At 32.4% G+C, this 19209-nt stretch overlaps 3 protein-coding genes across 4 annotated transcripts; all 3 read right to left on the bottom strand.

Annotated features, from left to right (window-relative positions):
- Positions 1-610: 610 nt before the first annotated feature.
- LOC11416394 (protein SPA, chloroplastic) lies at positions 611-2897 on the bottom strand. Its single transcript, XM_003589412.4, has 5 exons — positions 2626-2897; positions 2451-2534; positions 2279-2330; positions 1118-1274; positions 611-965 (listed from the first exon to the last, which is right to left on the bottom strand). The coding sequence occupies exons 1-5, from the start codon at positions 2782-2784 to the stop codon at positions 944-946; spliced, it is 474 nt and encodes a 157-aa protein (XP_003589460.1). The 5' UTR covers positions 2785-2897; the 3' UTR covers positions 611-943.
- A 1550-nt stretch (positions 2898-4447) lies between these two features.
- LOC11422758 (HVA22-like protein i) lies at positions 4448-7970 on the bottom strand. Its single transcript, XM_003589420.4, has 7 exons — positions 7733-7970; positions 6939-6979; positions 6637-6735; positions 6481-6537; positions 6329-6392; positions 6031-6240; positions 4448-5303 (listed from the first exon to the last, which is right to left on the bottom strand). The coding sequence occupies exons 2-7, from the start codon at positions 6968-6970 to the stop codon at positions 4743-4745; spliced, it is 1023 nt and encodes a 340-aa protein (XP_003589468.1). The 5' UTR covers positions 6971-6979; positions 7733-7970; the 3' UTR covers positions 4448-4742.
- A 3543-nt stretch (positions 7971-11513) lies between these two features.
- On the bottom strand, positions 11514-18999 carry LOC11419256 (tRNA (adenine(58)-N(1))-methyltransferase non-catalytic subunit trm6). 2 transcript variants are annotated; one of them, XM_003589419.4, is made up of 14 exons: positions 18865-18999; positions 18356-18476; positions 18118-18242; positions 17065-17218; positions 16696-16777; positions 16204-16274; positions 15697-15738; positions 14201-14325; positions 13865-13955; positions 13245-13341; positions 12970-13166; positions 12774-12879; positions 12194-12280; positions 11514-12002 (listed from the first exon to the last, which is right to left on the bottom strand). In XM_003589419.4, exons 2-14 carry the CDS (start codon positions 18463-18465, stop codon positions 11916-11918), a joined length of 1374 nt encoding a protein of 457 aa, XP_003589467.1. In that variant the 5' UTR covers positions 18466-18476; positions 18865-18999; the 3' UTR covers positions 11514-11915. The 2 variants fall into 2 exon arrangements, with proteins under 2 accessions (XP_003589467.1, XP_039689271.1); XM_039833337.1 differs by lacking the exon at positions 18865-18999 and having other exon boundaries at positions 18356-18820.
- Between the last annotated feature and the right edge of the window lie 210 nt (positions 19000-19209).

Raw genomic sequence — 19209 nt, forward strand, 5'->3', positions numbered from 1 at the left:
AAGTCACTTCAGAAATACACATTCCAAAAAAAACACAATGTCTGTGTCATCCGGATGTGTACTTCTGGACAAAAGCATATTTTATTTCCCATATGAAAGATGAAGATCACTTCTAAAATCATGTTTTTTTTTTTTTTAAAAGACGCTCCAAATATTAAACCATCTTTCCTTTGCTAATAAAAATACAGTTTTCAATATAATGGCGGCATTAGTGTCTTTTAACTTTTCACTGTGGATGTATGCATGATAAAACCAATTCTAATCTATCTTCAGTAAAAAGGAGAACTTGATTTCACATTTCATTCTTAGAGCTCTAAAAAACACTGACAACGAATTCAAACTTAAAGCTATCCTTAATCCCATTATCACTTTTGCTGCTGCAATCAAAAGCAAAACTGACATGGCTTCTATTAATTTCAGGCAATAACAAAGAATTACCTCTCACTTAAGAAACTAATTATGCTTCTAGTATCGTTGTTACAGTGGTAATACAAAATTTGAACAAATAACCTTGAGCAATTTAGTGAGACCTCTCAGGCTCTCACCCTATCACCATTACTAAAGCTTATTATCCTTCTGAATTCTAATATTGTTAAAGAAACGATGATGCCAGCCATTAAAGATAGTAAACTCATTTACAAGAACAGAACTAACAACGGTGATAGTTATGTAAGCATAGTTACTTTCACCTGGGGCCATATACACAACAAAATTCAATCTTTACAACAGGACATTCAATAAATAATGTCGACAAACACCAAAATTTTACATAGATAGGTCATGAAAGGGAGTGGCCTAATATCACTGGTTAAAATTGTAAACCAAATGAAAGCATCAACATGATTTTGATAGTTGTATGCGGTGTGTACAGAGACAAGAAATGGAACGAGTACATTAACATCACGATTAAATCCAAAATCAGTGCCCACAATCTTAGCTTCTCTCAGTCATCGTCTTTGAATTCTCTGATCAAATATTAAACACAAAATAGTGTTAGCAATTTTCATGGTTATTGCAAAACGTGTGCCAAATGACAAAATTACCATGGTATACATAATGACTAAACTAATTCATTATTAAATTATTACAAAGGGGAAAATAAGATTGAACACCGTACCTACGATCAAGGTAACGAGGTTGAATTCCAGATCCTTGACAAGTTGTGCATGTCAGTGAACCCGCACCATCACAATTGATGCAGCGAGAGACCTCCGTCTCAGCTCCACCAAGTTCAACAGTCACATTACCGGTTCCCAAACAAAATCTGCATTTCTCTGGCAAAAGTGCAACATTTTCAAAGATAAGATTGGTAAAGAAATTATCAACCTGATGTGGATTTGAACTGATTACATTCACAACCTAATGTCTAGTAACCGGCACAAAGCAACCAGACACAATCATAAGCATCGCAAAAAGTTTCAATAAAAACAAAATGGCAATAACCTATTTTATTATTCTTGGTATAGATAGAAATGAATCGGATTTAGTCTAGTTGGAATAAATACTGATTAATATTATGGAAAACAGTGGTAGTGAGAAGCAATTAATATAATTTTCTTTGCAAGCAAATACTATTCGACACTCCCTTTGACTTAAACTCAACAAACACTTGTCCTCGTGAGCTTAGCTCAGTTGGTAGAGACAATGCATAATATATGAAGGTTCGGGGTTCAAACCTCGGCCACCACCAAAAAAAATTGAACAAACACTTCTAAAAATAGAATTATTAAAAGAATCATACAATACCAATAAAAAGTTAAAATAATAACTTCTCATCTAAGTTGAAATGAAATTCTGCATTTTAAATTCTTTTTCTTACAGAACTTATATAATTTAACTTATCCATAAACACTACCTATAAGCAATCTTTAACGAATGCTGCTAGTTTGAACAATCATTGATTAGACTTTACCTAACAATTAACTCCCAACCAAACTCCATATTACGAGTCTCTTTTCCTCGAGATAAGGATTAAGACAAGAAATAACAATAACTATAAAAAAAAAACTTATCCACAAACACTGCTTATGTCAAGAATCATAGACATATTTTAATTGAGAAATTCCAATGAACTAAAAGCCAATTTAAACTCGGATGAAAAAAAAAACTAATCTATACGTTGGCCTTGCACATTACACTACAGCAGCAACAATAGTTATGTACTAAAAGTAAAAATTACTCCAAATTAACAATAACTTGTGAACTACCTCCATAATGCTCCATTCATAAAAGTATAAAGTGTGATGATGAAATTGAAGAGAAAAAAAATGATACTTACGAGCTCCAGATCCATTGCATGGGAAGCAGGGCTGCGTGTTATCTCTCTTAGCCTGCAACAAATTCCAAAAAAAAAAAAAAAGGTACATGTATACCATATATAACTAAATTTTAATCCAACACATTATTATATTATATGATATAGTAATAATTAAATGGTAAAAACACTTTACAGCATTATCAATTTGTGATTCATAAAACACTGGTATGCCAATTCCAACAGCCACACTCAAAACACCAACAGTTATAGCAACTACCTGAAAAAACAAACACTCACATATTTATCTTAAGATTGATAGAAAATAAAACATTGTATTAATGAATAAGAAATAGGAGGAAATTATAAACCGTGTTTTGATCAAGTTCAAGAGCTCTAATACGTGGATAAAATGTGGGTTTTGGTTGAAATTTATTTCTAGCTAATGGTGTAGTAGATAAGGATTTAAGAGGAGAAGAAAGAAAGGATGAATGTAATTGAGGAAGTGAAAGTGAACAAGATATTGTCATTTCTCATTCACTTCAACGAAGTGTTGAATGTGTTGTTAGGCAATGAAATGAATGAAACTCTCAATCAACAATGCAAGTGAACATCATCAATCATCATCCATTCAGTGGTGAAGCTGTCACAACCACATGACATGGTTATGTTTTTCATCTTCCACGTGGCTCCATTGTGGGCATTTTTTTCAATTTCTTAATTTCTCCTTTTTTCTTTGTTATTTCTTTGAGAAAATTGTTTTCTCCCTTTGTTTTTACTCATTTCCACCCCGATTTTTCATAAATAACCCCAGTGTGAGTTAACATGCGCTGATTTCTTGTGTGAGTACATCATTTCTTGATAGAGATGGTGTTTTTAAAGCTTTTAAACGTGCATTTTTCACAATATTCATCATCGACCATCATTACATTTATTTAACACTTTCATTCATTCACAATACCTTATGTTTATTTTTTTAATTCCCAATCATTCACTACTTTTTTTTTAAAAAATCTTTTGTTTGATGGTAAGCATGTCTTAGAAAGATCAATTCATTCATTTTGAAAATAAATCCTAACTAAAAATAAACAAGTACGTAAAATATTCTAAAGCAATAGAATGCGACAAATTAACATTTAATGTTTAATTTCATCAGGAATGAATAAATGGTATGAGACTCCATATAAGATATGTGACTCTATTGATATATGATGCAAAGACATTAGACCCATTAAGAAAACTATTTCTCGAGAGTTTTAACAAAAAATCAAACCACACAAGTACTTCTAATCAAATCACACAAGCAGTTTGGGGGCCTGTTTTTTTTTTATTGGTGTTTTTGTGGTTTTTGGTGGTGCCTTTGGGCGTTTTATCCTTCCCCGCTTGTGGGGTCTGGAGTTTACCCTAGGGGTTTTGGTGTTGGGCGTCTTCGGACGGTTTTTTGGTGTATTTGTACAGTTATCCGTTTTTTATCTTTTATATATATATTTTGCCATTAGAAAAAAAAAAATCTAACCAAATTTCAATTTCATTATTGCCATGGCACGAAGGGCTTCTATTACGTGTCATTCAACAATTTCACTCAGAAATCTTATAACTAATACAAATATATGTTGTTCTAACGGTACAAATCCTTAGAAATTCCAAAGTCAAATGCCAGTAAAATAAGTCTTCATTATTGCCATGCCAGTAAATTCCGAAACTATGGATATGTTTGGATAAACAACTTATTCACAACTTATAACACGAAGCTCTTATCCCGATAAGCATTTATGTATAACTTTGCAAAAGCTATTTTATAACAAAAAATAAAATAACGTTAAAATGTTTGTGTATATGCTATAAGTTGTTTATTTTATTTTTTTTTGACAAGACTATAAGTTGTTTATATAAGCTATACTGGAGAACTTGTTGAAAAAAGCTTATGACAATTGTCATAAGTTGTATTCATAGGCTCTCCCAAACAAAGTCACAAAATTTATGTCAGTAGATAAGCCGAAATAAACCATCCAAACATAACCTATGTACATTGCCACACTTCACCTTCCTACTTGCTCCTGCAATGAAGTTGTCATCAAGAATATATATTAAGCACAATTTGTTATGTTGCAGCATTTGTTTGAACTACTACAAATATTTGCTTTTGAAAATACTTCTTGTATGTTGATGACAACTATCAATTTCACTGCAAAGTAGAATTTAAATTTAAAATGTTATTGTTAACCAACTAAAGTTTCTGAAAACAAGTTAATACTGTCTGTTACACTTAATCGTGAAGACCTGCTATACAGAGGAGCCGATGCAAATATCCATCCCATCATAATATGATTCCATAAAAAAGTGGCATCAAGCTACTACGATTCCGTGCCTAGACAAATTCATATTAAAAGAAAAAGAAATAAAATGAAGCAACAAATCCGAAACCGTTACATAACGCTTTAAAATGTTCCAACTACCCTATTTCCGGCTAAACATCGACAATTTTGTGCTACTGGGTTCCTACTGATCTGGTTTTTCTTAGTCTTCCCCGTGTAACCCGAATACTTTCTTCCATTCTGGTCTCCTCCTTTACAAGAGATTTTCCATTTTCAGTTGCTGAAGAGGAGGATGTTGCTGTTGATTCAATATTCTTTGGGTTTGACTCTGTTGATGACGAAGATATGATAATTGTTTCAGATGAAGGATTAGACTTCTGGGTAATTAAAACTGCTGCAGAAGATTTTTGAGTAGTTAAACCAGCTACAGGAGGCTTCTGGTTATTTAAAGAAGCTACTGGAGGCTTCTGGTTATTTAAAGAAGCTACTGGAGGCTTCTGGTTATTTAAAGCAGCTACAGAGGATTTCTGTTTGTTTAAACCTGCAACAGGAGGGGCTACTTTAGGAGCTTGTGGAGAATCCAGTAACTCCTCTTTTACTTCCTTTTGGAACTGACTTGAAGTTGTGCTAGAGGCAGGAGATGGGGGTTCTTCAACTTGTGGTTCTGTAGCAGTGGCTGGTTGGCCCTTGGCAGGTGCAGGTTTACGAACTCTCACACCCGGTCCCGGTCGTTGCTGCAATTTCAGGAGAATTTGATTGTTAAAAGAAAGCATGCAAGAAGAAGAGTTAGATATGTTAAGAGAATAAAATAGTTGATGTAACATTGTTAGTTACAAGTTAATTAGGTTGCTAGGTTGTTGTTGTTGCCATAATTAGTGTTATATATCATTTCTTGTATCAAATTTGTTCATATATTGAATATGAATTATGATTGCGTGATAAAGAGTTATTTCCCTTTCTCCCATTTTCCTCCAACAATGAATACTTTCAAGATGGAAGAGAAAGGAAAGGATATATACTGCTCGCAAAGAACACTTTCCTCCAACGATGAATACTTTCAAGATGGAAGAGAAAGGAAAGGATATATAATGCCAGCAAAGAACACTACCATATGCATACTAACGATCGATCAAATGTTAATCTACAAAATTTCTAGCGAATAACAACTTTACGATGTCTAACAATACAAACACATGAAATGAAATATATTCAACGGTATAAATGAATAAAATATGAGAGTCATTTTGCTTATCAGAAAAAGAAAAAAAAAAGAGTCATTCCAGTTATTAGTTAGTTTCCTTGTTCAAATCCCCCTAGATTAATGATTTAACAGGTATGTATTAAGTTGTATGTGGCTTTAACTGTGTTTTGATATGCACATCCATAAGTACTTATATCCAAAGTTAAGTCAAACTCAAATGTAATAGCAAACAAAACCAATGCATAATCATAGTGAACTACCTGAGCGGGATGAGGTGCTGGTGTTGATTGTGCTGAAACAAACTTCAAAATGTCATATATTCTAGTCTGACCATAACTAACAGCTCTTTGAGAATACACAACTACATAATCTCCCGCCCTTGTCCTTAGTTCCGACAAGCTCCGATCAATTTCTGGCTCATGTTTTGCAACATATGGTCTAAAGAAGGAATCATATACATATGTTGTTCCCTAACACAAACGTAAACTTTACCATCATATTGAAGAAATGCAAATAATATGCTTATATCAGATTCTACCACAGAAAATAATTATATACCTTTGTTTTGGGGTACCACAAAAATATGAAAAATGCCAACTTAGCTTCACAATACATTGGGACCCTTCAAGAAGAAATCAATTCAAAAATAAGAATCCATGATAAACTGTATTTGAAATAGAACAGAAACCTTCAAAGATAGAGTCATCCACCATGATACAAAAGTATCTCCAAATCTCTCACACACTGTCATAACAGCAACCAAAATCCTGCAACATGGAAAGATAAAAACATGATCAGTATCATTATTCACCACAAGTTATCAAATACTACACGTTTAGCATCAAGGATCAAACAATATTGCATACCAATACTGGCACCAAAATCGAAGTTGTTCAATTTCTGGCTTATTCTTTTCAACTACTTTATAGCATTCATACGCTGGATAGGCATAGCCAAAAACACTCCTGCCATTACACCAAAGGACAAATAAAATCATTAAATTTCAAATACCACAATGCTAATCATTAAACCAGACACAACAGAAACCAAGTCTTATTCCACTAAGTGGGGGTCAGCTACATGGATCAAACAATGTCATAATGTTCCATCACAATGCTAATCATTATCACCATATAGATTCGAAAAAATTGGAGAGTGTGAAACATACACAAGCGCCCAGGTAAGAAAGGATCCTATCATTCTGTATCCCTGAAATTAAAAATCAAAGATAACCTGTTAATCCAAAGTCCAAACAGGATATACCAAAGCATCCAATCCAAGCAACTGAAACTAAAGAACAATGATACTGTTAATATAATTAAGCTTGCAAATTCTAATTCATAACTAAAATAGTTCTAATTCCCTGCTCACTAACGTTTTAGATATGATACTATGATACTATCCAATGGATTGTATCATAAACTATTTTACATTTTGAATGAATTGATTTTACTTAAAAGTGAGTTGTGATTTATGATTGAATACATTTACGTGAAAGTGAGTTGAACAATAAATTTCAGTTTACCTCTCAAAAAATAAAAATAAATAAATTGTGTAAAAGCACGTTTAGACTCAAAAGCTACAAATTCTAACTTGGAAGTTAGAATCAGCTCTACTCGTGAGCAACCAAACATGTCAGAATCAATTTCAAATTCAACTTGTGGTTTTCAGTTTCAAATTGAAAATGCAGTGTTCATAGGAGGAAAAAAAAACCACTCCTCAGGAGTTTTATTCAGCACAATGCTCATCGAAAAACAGAACTATATTCTAAATTAATAAATCCAGGGCGAAAAAACGATGAAACTCAACAAAACTATGACATGTAATAATGCATTGAAAGAATTTGATTAGATAAGATTTACACATCGCAAAATGAAACAGAAAACAAGCACTTAAACATGCAAAAAATGAAAACGAAGAAGAATAAGAAAAGTGTTAAATCTAAAATGATAAGAGTTTTACGAGATGAGGTGAATCTGGCGGTGGCGGTGGCGGTGGAAGATCGGCGACGGCGACGGAAAATGTTGTTGTTGTTGTTGTCGGTGAGAGATGAAAGGGGGAAAAGTAACAGAAGAAGGTTTTGGAGAAGAGCCGTTAAATTGTTGCTTTTCAATTTGCAAATGCAAATGTCACTTTCTTCTTCTTCTCTTCATTTTATGCTACCAAGTAACTCTACTACTAGTGACCGAGTGAGTGAGTGATTAGGGTGACCAAATTACGGCTTAATTATAACTAGCCTTAAAAATCGTATTAAATTTGATAGGATTTTTTCAATATCTTACCTCCTTACTAAACTCGATCAGATTTAATCTCATTTAGAGTTGCCTTAAAATATATGTACTGGATCGTTGAATCATTATCAAACAAATTATTGAATCATTGGTTGAATTGTATCACTTAGATGAATAATTTAATTATACAAACACAACAAATTGTATTAGTTGTGTATATATTAATTTGGATAAAAAAACGACAATATAAAGGAGTCGAGAGAGTGAGTAATACTCTTCAAATTAATTTTATGAAAAAATTGCGTTGACATTTTACCTAAAATTCCTTCTAGTTTTCAAAATGCACTCACCGCCTCTCTTATCATTCACTATATATATGATATGACTAGAGTTTTCACTTTAATTTGTAGAGGTATGATCACATACATCTTATATATGCAATTTGAAAGGTATGGTAATGTTCCTAGTGGCACAATGGGTGTGTATTCTAGTGTCTTTTTGGTGAATGACTAGAAAAGTAAGCATGACAAAAACAAAATGATTGGCGCAATTGTTTTTAGTAAGTATAGATAGAGTAGGTGAGTTCATTTTGAAAACTACAGGGAAGTGAATGTCATTTAAAGAGACTTAACAGAAGGCTATTACAATTCTCTCTAACTTTAGTGTTGATCCTATTTCCATTGTTTAAGAATGAACTAATTTGAGAGAATACTTTCAATTTACAAAAGAAGAAGAAGATCTCCATTAGTTTGTAAGTGTTCAACATGAAGTATTTTGATCAATATGATCGGGTTCGAGTGAGTATAAATAAGAAGGATCTACTACATTTGTGTTTGACAAAACAGACGAATAAATGATTGATTATTGTCATGCTAAAACGATCGAATGGTATGAGACTCTATATAAGATATGTGACTCTATTGTTATATGATGCAAAGACATTAGACCCGTAAATCCCTCCTCACTTCCATATATAAAGAGAATGTTTTGTTATAATTAAAACATCTCTCATATCCACATTTTAATATTCAATTAAAGACTAACTTGTAAATTAAGTAAAATAAAACTTGTAAATGAAAAGAATAAATGAAAAATTCAAAACTTTAAATTCTAAATAGTTATAGTTTGGTGGTGAAGGTACATGTATGAATAACCACAAACAAAATTGCTTTTGATCAAAATCAAAGATGTAAATTAGTTGAGGTGCACAAGTTGACTGTAACTGGACCCCAAATTAACCTTCTCATTTCATCAATTATTTGTCACATTCAGTGTCGTTAATTGTTCATTTTTGCATGGTTGTTTACTTCACACAGCAGATAAGCTTTACATAATTTCAAATTAAGTTGTAAAACGTGGAGGAGGACAGCATGAGCAACACATTGCTTTAAATAAAGTTTATCCGTGAAGTCTCCCATTCTCATGTGGATCACTTTGTCTTCTTTTTTGTGCCAGAATGCATGCTGCAAATATGTTCCAAGAAATCATGTGGCACACTTAAAATACTATAATGTGTACAAAAAAATACCAAAACTATATAATATAATAATTGGTTCAAAAATCTTGATTATAAATAATATATTGGAAATGCGTGATGTTTGGTTATATATTGGGATTGCTTCTCCATTGTCCCTTGATAGGATAGAATAGTTGCAAAGAGAAGCAATGGATTAGGATCACTATCTTTTAGTTGGTGGAGTGGAGGGCACGGGTCTTTATTGGAAGTTTTTGTCAACCACAAGAAAGCTAAACAACCATGGTGGATGGATTATTGGCATCAAAAGCAAAAGGTGAAAAGAAATAAACTTGTCATGTAATAAAGGGACCTTAATAAAATGTTATGTATGTGACTATCATCATATAAAATGTACATCTAAAGGTCCAAAGAAAACAAGCGAAAAGGATGTCATGTGTTGGACAAGGTGATATATATGTTTCCTCTTAACAAAAGATAAAAAGGGTAAAAATATTGTACAAAAAAGGGTAAAAAAGAAAAGAAAGAAAAACCTTGGATTCTATTATATGTTATATGGGGCATTGGGAATGTCCAACATAGATGGTATGAATATAATGCACCATACCATGATGCTAATCGCCAAAATTCAAAATCATGATGACCAATATTGTTGCTTATTCCCTCATGTGCCTCCTCCTCCTAATCATTCTATTTGTTAGCCTGTCGCTGTCAATATCTACATGTAGTTTTTCTTCCTTCAATTAATTAATCGCAGTGGAATTTATTTTTTTTTGACTCATTATTTTTGCATCATTTTCTTTAGCTTCTATGAAATAAAAAATAAATCAAAAAACACTGTATTTGACATCTATATTTTCTTTAGAGATTAAAATAAATAAGTAATATCAATTGTTAAATAAATTAATGTGTGATATTACATGCACATAAAACTTCACAAATGATTACAATATTAACCTCTTAATTTTCTCACTTTACTCACTATTAAATTTATGTAAACATTTTGTAAAAACAAAATTATACACATAAATTTTTTATTACCCTATATTATTACGCTATACTCTACACATGAATAATTAGTATAGAAATTAATTTCCAATCAATTTTAATAAATGTACATTGTTAATTTTATTTTATATAAACAACTAATTACCAATATTGAAATTATTAGGTTGAACATATCCGTATGAGTTTAAACATGAAATCTTACAATTATACATGGAAATTTCAATAGTGTACCACTTCGTATATATTGACAAAAACTAGTTATCTTCTCGCATTATATAATTATGTTTTTAATATATGTTAACACTCACAATGACAAAGCAATGAAATTATAGATTTATATGCATTCGTATAAAAGAAATTTTATTTACATCATGAATTTGTAAATATTATTAAACTCGATAAAAATTATATATTCAATCCATGATCACTTGTATGTAATGACATGAGTCTCTTCCAATTTAATTAGTGTTATTTAATTAATGTAATGCAGTTTGAACCGATCGTAAAAGAATCAACATTGATGATATATGTTAAAACTCTCGAGAAATAGTTTTGTTCATGTGACTCTACTTAGACTCAATAAATTGATCTCCTCGGTTGCTGGAGATATTCAGTTTAAGCCTAACTGTGAAGATGGCTAGTTAACAAACAATACTTGAATATGCCATCACAAGTCACAACCCACCCAGCAAAAGCAGCAAAATCTCGAAGCAATCTGCTCTTCCATATGCATTTGATAAATATTTTGATTCCAAATATACACGTAAACTTAATCTTTAACATATGTGGGACAGGGATTTAAATGGCCTAATTGAACCCGACATTCACAAGATAGCATGTGACTCACATAGCTATTCGGTATAGATGTGTTATTTGAACATCAAAATAAAAACATTAGATTTGACTGTCTTTTTATTTTGATGTTCAATTAACATAGTTGCTAACAGAAAAAGCAGGTCATTTTGGACTGTTCCATTATTTGATGTAAGGAAAAGGAAGCTATTAGTTTTGTGGAGGTAGGTAACTAAGATTTAAGCAATAACAGTGACCGTTCTTCTATTAGAGATTAATGAAAGCAAGTAACAAAAAGATTTGAGAAATGACAGTAACTATTATTTAGTTTCAGGTAAAAATGAAATAAAATAGAAAAGCTATAAACTACAAAAATCTTGTTGCAGCCCGCAAAAAAATTGAGGTAGTTAAAAGGTTTTTTTCTTTGTTATTTCATGTTCCAGGCTTTCCTCAACGCCGGTTTCGATCCTTGTATCAGGAGGTTGGAAGGACTTGGTTCAAACCATTCCCCACCAGGTGAAACCGTCGAGGTAGTTAAAAGGCTTGTGGGCAGAAAAAACAGTAAAATATATATCTAGTGAACACTGGCCATACTTTAAGCCGACAAAATTTGTAATCAAGGGAGATGGTTGAGCTGGAATCAGCTGCTGCAGATCTTTGTCCCACTGAGAATGTAACCCCCAAATGCACTCATTTGCATGCATGGGTGAGTTCTTGATGGAAGTACCTACAAAATAAAATATACCATTAAATAGTTATCAGAGATTTGCACAGAATTGGTAATTGAAATTGACGTGTGATTAGTTTTCAAGATAGATAAAATTAAGTTATTTGCCCTTTTTATTTACTTTTATGAACAAAGGAATTCAAAATACCAATAATTTCATAATATTGATGTTGACAAGAATAATTAAGTACCTGGTATTCACGTAGCCAAGGCTCAGTTATTTGCAATCCGATGGCCATTTTCTCAAGCTGTAGATTGTGCATGCAAGTTGCTAGAGGCTGCAGTTTATACAGCAAACAAACAAGAAGATTATGTTAACAACTGAGTGAACAGAAGCATAATCTATTTGGCATTCAGTGCCAAATGAAGTATTGAAAATTTTCAACTTTACCCAAACCTACACATGATCTACAATCTCCAGGATACATGATAGTTAAATTGATAATATGTGCAGCATTGTGTAATGCCTCTTTAAGTATACACATATGGATTTGATTGAAGTCTAAGTTGCAAAATGTTTGATCTCTTACAAATTTGCTACTATTCATAATCTATCATTTATATGTTTGATCTCTTAAAAATTTGGAACTATTCATAATCTTATCTTTTATATGTTCCTAAACTTATAACCAAAGCTACCCAGAACAATAAACTTTTGATCCTTAACATGAAAGAAACAAAAGAAAACAAATTAATTGAAAATATTATCATGCACGGATACCTTTATAATAAATCGCTATTCATTAAGCTTGAAAATTGAACCAAAATTACCTGAAGATATTGGTGATAAATAGCAAATGGGGCAGAGTTTGATAAAAGTGGTAAGAGGTCTTTAATCAATGTCCAAGTATCCAAGTCTGGTGCAGCAATAATTAGGCTGTGCAAATTATAAAAGAAAAACTCAATTTTATGATTTTTAGAATAGTGAAGTGAGTCAAATATGTAACTTTGATTGAAGTTTAATTACCTAGAAAAACCATTTTCCTTCCACGAGTCAATGATTTCTTGAGATGCTTTTTCTCCAGCCTTTATAGCTTTGCAGGCTCTTAGAGCAGGAAATGTGGAACTCTCAATATTTTCAGCATTGTCAGCTCCAAGATCAGAAATTCCATTTTCTGACGAATGAGAGATTTCCTCCATGCTGACTGATGCACACATTTGATTCTGCAACATCGCAACATATGATAAATTGTTCGAACAGTAAGATAGAACCAATTAGAAGATCAAGGAAGTGCAATTTACATTTAATTGGCTTTCCACACTGCCGTCATCATGTTTTGGATTTTGTTGAGATGATTCCTTTTGTGACAACAAGTCAGAAATGGAAGACCTTACAATTCTGCAATAAATAAAAAGATGTTAATAACACCAGACAAAAGAAACAAAACTTCAGTTCATGCACATTCAGACAAGTTGTATAAACATTCTTAGATAGTAACAGAAAATTAACTAAATGATTCAGAGGATACTTCAATTTTGTAAGATGATTGGTGAACATGCATATCACTTTGATCAATATTCCTAATACCTACTAATTCAACACATGGCTATCCCGATAGAAACCTATAAACATTTCTCTTTGATTCCTGAGCTATATATATTATAAAACTATAATAAAAAATGCATCTAGAGCTACTCATTTGGAAGAAAAAACTAATCACGTCGATAATGCAAAAGATATCCATGCCAATACAAAGAGTGATCCAAACTTTTTCTGAAAAATGAAAGATTTAAAAAGGATAATCATTTCTCTTTCAGTGCATCAACCGAAACTTACTTCAGCATGAAGACTGACAAAAAAACATTCGCATGATTTTAACTCAAAAATAATTGGTAAACTGCAACAAAACATATCAGCTGACCTCTTGCAGATTTCGTCGCTTAAATTAAATATCCTCACAATATCCATGGATGGTGCCTTTCCAAGATATGAATTGCATACAAAACCAGTGCCTGTAAAACATTAACGTTAGATTGTAAAACTTAATGCATGTATTAGCTCCTGAACTATGAAAACCAACACTATCAATCACTAGACCCAGAGATTGTTAAGAATGGAATGTGAATATATCTATTGATCAACAGTATAACGACAACTTTTTACGTCTCATTGTTGTGATGATTCAAGTTTATCGCACACCATATTTAGAAAGAGTAAAATCTAAATGACCGAAACTTAGTTTAAATTTATATCACACCTCCTAAACGCTCTGCCACAGCACCAGTAAGAAGGCCACCAACCATATCAACAACGAGAATGTCAGAATTTGAAGAAACATTAGCCATTGAAAGTAGAAGGGACAATGTGTCCACACGCAAGAATCTGAATCAGTTATAGTTAGTTAGAAACCAATTCAAGGATATATACAAAGAGAGAATGATACTACAATTCAATAATATAATAGCCACACACATACACACCCCTTCACACTTTTCAGACTATAAAGATGCCACACATGATGTACATGTCCAAAACGCAAGAAAAAATGAACTCAGAATACTTACATCCAGAATAAGTTGTTTGGATACTGGATAAAGTTTGCGGTTTACAGAAAAGCACAAAATAGCAGTTTCCATTTTTTTAAGGTGTTATTTAGCATGGGAAAGTAATAAACTTCCCTTCCCCACCATGGTCACGTAGGTTTTAGACCATTAGATCAAATAGAAAACACAGTTTTATTATAGAACCTCATCACTAGATTTTTCTCTGCACATAGTCTACCACCATTCCCCCTACATTCCCCCCCACCTCGGCGTTTTCTCATAAACCATTGACTCTAACTGTAGCTTCTCGTTACACACCTTTCACCCCACAAACAAATTCGTTAAACATTTTTTTTTTTTTTGACAGGACAAATTCGTTAAACATATTCATTGATAGAATCAGCAATTAAGCAAAAATCAACACTGGGACATCAATTTCAACATAATAACGCGGATCCTAAAATCAGCAATTTCCACACCAAATCAACATTTTAAAAACTAATTTTGATCCAGTATAAAATAGCATGCATCAAATTCACCCTAAAACCCCAATTTGAGCAGAGTTCAATTCTTTTCCCATAAATCAACTTCCCTCTTTTTATTAGAATGTCCCAGAAAACCTATTTTAATTCTTTCTTTCCTTACCGACACGCTTTGGCGATATTATACAACTCTGTCATCCTTTTTCATCAACAAAAGTGAAATTGGGTGTATTTTTTATTTTGTTTTTAAATAGAAAAAAAAATTACAATTTTACGGTAATAATGTCAACGATGGGAAGTTGTGAAACTGTTATAGAACATTCGGATTCAACAATTGCGTCCCTTCTTTCATAACACACGTGGGGTAGAATGGCGGTGGAAGATGTATGGGAAAAAAATATAGTGGTGAGGGTCTATGATAAAAATGTGTTCTCTATTTGATTTGATCTAATGGCCTAAAAGTCTAAAACCTACTTGACCATGCGGGGAAGTTTATTATTTCCCCATGCTAAATGGCACCTTTTTTTAAAGCCTGTGTATCAATTCAAAATTCTTATACATTTAAGGTAGAAATTTGCTCTTTTATATTCTTATTATTTTTTCTTTTCTCTGCACCACATACGGACATTAAAGATGTTAAAATGCTATATATATTCATGGTTTACATCATGCTCCAAAAGAATAGCTCAAATCTAACAGAAATAAATGTGTATGGTAAAACATCTTACCCAATTTTCAATGGATGCTTCATGAAATAAGCCTCACATATACTGGAAAAAAATAAAAAGTAATAACCATAAGACATCGAGTGGATACTCATAATATATAAAAATGTATATATAAGATATTGTAACACAAAAAGTGGAACAAAGTGAAATCAAGGGTACATTTGTGTAGTTATTAATGAAAACAGAAAAGAAAAGAAAAAAATCAAACCAAAAAGCCCTCAAATTTGTTTAGAGATTGTTAGAGATGACTTTTTGCTTGCACTTCTTTTTGTAGAATAGTGCCAAAACCCAAAAGGCATGATAGCATGTAGAGATCACGCACTGAATATCAATTACCATTATCAAAGAAAAAACCAAATGCTCCAAAGACAAATAAAATATTTATGTTTTCTTAAACCATATCATCTACATATTTGATTTTCAACGCACACCTCAGAGAGAAAAGAAATGTAAAGCTTTGGCAATATTTGAAAATAACAACAACGATAACATAAAAATAAAGGTCACCTTCGAGCAACAGGACGTCTTATAAGTACTTTTGGTGCATATTTCTTCTGTTTCTTAAGTCTATATTTCTCCTGCACAGATATAGTGAGCTTCAGTTCATTCGCTAGATAAAGAGAGTAAACAATTTGGTCCATAAAAGATGCTACATCTTGTATTTGGATCCCTGAGGGTTTCTGTCTACACAAAGTCATCCCCAGAGTTGCCGCCTTGCTGAAGAGTTCACCCTTCGATTATTTGGTATCATCCGTGAGCCCTTGTAAAGAAGTTGAAGTAAAACATTAAATGCACACATCTAATGCCCTTATAAGTAATGTTTTACACTCGCTCACTATCACCAAATGCCGGAAGGGTGGACTTGTTAGCAAGTCCTGGAGCTCATTTGTATAGACAGAAGAGGATTAAAATAACACAAATAACATTTATCAGTAGCCAAATTACATCTTCACTCTAAATTACAAACTACATAATCTCTTTATACATTTAGATATATACCTGTGAGAATGAAGTTTTCTTATCAAATGTTGCGCTATTGGCAATGAGAGCTTCAATTATTTCATCACCCTTAGCACCTTGCCTGCATATATAGAATAGCATAATTTTCACTACTGAATCCCAAGCATACCAAGGAAATAATAACTAGACAGTTTGTTCCAGAAAAGGAAGATGTGGATTGCAGAATTCACATTGACAACAATGGTAGTATGGTACTGAAGATATGTTTATTTATACGGCCCATCTATATCAAACATATAGAACCGAAGTACACAAATCCAGAACACGTGAAACTTTATCATTCTTTTTCATTGAATCTCAAGAGACAACATTAACATTGAAAATCCAAACAAAATAAGATGTCCTCACCTTCGCATGTCTTCTATATCTTCACCAGTGAGGCTTTGCGCAGTATTATTGTCGATCAACGACCGGTTGTCCCTCAACTCACCGGTGAGTGGACCATCTTTTGACTCGGCTTGGAATCGACCATCTTTTATGTCTTCAGTGTTATTAATATTACCTATATGGCAGATCGAGATGTACCATGCTGGTTAGAATGAGAGTAAAAGCGAAGAGTGCAGGTGAAGTACAAAGAAGCCATAACAAAGCTATTATAAAAACAAGCTACTGGGATTGGACTAGTTGCTTTGCCAAGGGGTTATGATAGTTCGTTGACGCAATTTATTACAACAAACAAAAAATACCGTTAAGAACTAATAAATGGAAAATTGAAAACAAAACACTTGCTGCAAAACAGTTGTATTTCAGTTAAAAACGAATTTAGTGTAAATGAAGCAAAAGGAAAGCATATATTATAGACTGAACAAATAAAAGTAAATTTAATAGTAATAATATTTAAACAGAAAAAAACAAGCAAATAAATAACTATGACCCTGTTTGAATAAATAACTTATTTGCAGTTTACAGCACAAACGATCATTATGATAAGCGCTAACATATAACCTATTCATATTATATTTGAAAACAAATAAGCACGTAACATTTATGCTCAAATAAGCACTTAAACATTGAAAATTCAAATAAGCTTGAATGTCGATAGATAAATAAGTCAATCCAAACGAACTGTATGCAGTAATTAACGATACTTCAGATTGAACTTGAAGACAGATTTCGACAAATTTAATTACATACAAACAATTATATTCTAATTTTCATAAGCTATTTCGGAGAACTTATGAAAATAAGTTGAAAATAGCTTCGGAACAATGTCATAAGCTGTTTTCATAAATTCTTCCAAACAGTCTCACAAAACTCACGTTAGCAGATAAACTCAAATAAACCAATCCAAACAGACTGTATGTAATAACAATATTTCACCTCAAAGGCATATTTGGACCAATTTAATTACAAACAATCAATTCTATACTATTTGTGTCAGTGTTGTATCAGGTATCATACCTTTAGGTTGAAAGGGAGATAGAAAAGGAGCGCCATCGGAAGAAGTGTCAAGTTGAAAAACAGTACCGAATGGACAACCGATCAGTGGCTGCAGTGAGCAATTCTTATTTCCAATCTTCAATTTCCTGAAAAGTTAGTTATTATTATAATTCAATATTAACATTCATAAATTGATTGCAAATATATTATATTAAATTAAGTAAAGAAGAAGAAAATTAAGGATGAAAAAGAAACTGACGCTGCAGGAGAAAGACGAGCAAAAACAAGACGATCACCATCGTTGATATCAAGCAAGACGCTGCAACCTTCCCATGTCACTCTTTTCTTATTGTTTTCACTTGAACACATTTTTCTCGATCCTGAATTCAATATTATTTTCTCAATATAATAAGATGATAGATAGAGATTGCAGTGAGTGACCACTGAGAGATTCAAAATTGAAAAACAATGATGATGAAATCAAATCAGCATACACTACTACACTTTCTTAACCGCCGCCAGTTATATTTGCTCATAGATTCTGATGAGACCATAAACCCTCAAGGCTCAAACTAGGGTACAATTTTAATTTATTTTTTTTACCCACACCCCAAAAATCTCAGTTACACCCAAAATTAACTATTTTTTTTTCTCTTCATAATACCGAACTCAGAATCGAATATAATTAAATTGAACATTGAACATAATTGAACCCAAAGGAAAAATCAAACATAATCGAATCTAGTCAGAAAAACACAGCTTTCTTACTCGAATTGAAAGAGGTGCGCTGGAAGAAACAAAACAGTAGATGGAGGTGATGAATGCGCGGTATGACTTGAATGTCTGCAGGGTTTCGATCAGTGTGACAAACGTGGAGTAAATAGACAAAAATTGGTAAGTTTCGTCAATTACCTCCTCCGCAACTTTTTGATTGAGGATAAATTGATTAACGTTATGAATAGTAATTAGAGTTTTGTTAATGTCATTGGTAATTACCTAATTACTCGACAAAGATTTATCGGGTGTAACTAGAAATAGTCTTTAAAATATTTTATAAAATATTTTGAGTATTGTTGTGGACACATTTGATTTGGCTGAAAAACATGAGTAAAT

Source organism: Medicago truncatula, chromosome 1, assembly GCF_003473485.1.
Source record: "Medicago truncatula cultivar Jemalong A17 chromosome 1, MtrunA17r5.0-ANR, whole genome shotgun sequence".
NCBI lineage: Eukaryota > Viridiplantae > Streptophyta > Magnoliopsida > Fabales > Fabaceae > Medicago > Medicago truncatula.

Bases quoted from the DNA above. Each gene is read 5' to 3' on its own strand.
- LOC11416394 (XM_003589412.4), bottom strand. From the start codon at position 2,784: ATGACAATATCTTGTTCACTTTCACTTCCTCAATTACATTCATCCTTT. The intron at 1,275-2,278 runs GTAAGTATCATT...CACTTTTGCCAG, and splicing joins ATGCAATGGATCTGGAGCTC to AGAAATGCAGATTTTGTTTG. The intron at 966-1,117 runs GTACGGTGTTCA...ATATTTGATCAG, and splicing joins CCTCGTTACCTTGATCGTAG to AGAATTCAAAGACGATGACT.
- LOC11422758 (XM_003589420.4), bottom strand. From the start codon at position 6,970: ATGATAGGATCCTTTCTTACCTGGGCGCTTGT. The intron at 6,736-6,938 runs GTATGTTTCACA...GTGTAATGGCAG, and splicing joins TTTCTTACCTGGGCGCTTGT to GAGTGTTTTTGGCTATGCCT. The intron at 6,241-6,328 runs GTATATAATTAT...CGTTTGTGTTAG, and splicing joins TGTGGTACCCCAAAACAAAG to GGAACAACATATGTATATGA.
- LOC11419256 (XM_003589419.4), bottom strand. From the start codon at position 18,465: ATGTGTTCAAGTGAAAACAATAAGAAAAGAGTGACATGGGAAGGTTGC. The intron at 14,326-15,696 runs GTAAGATGTTTT...TAACTGATTCAG, and splicing joins AAGCATCCATTGAAAATTGG to ATTCTTGCGTGTGGACACAT. The intron at 12,281-12,773 runs GTAATTTTGGTT...TATAAACTGCAG, and splicing joins TTTATCACCAATATCTTCAG to CCTCTAGCAACTTGCATGCA.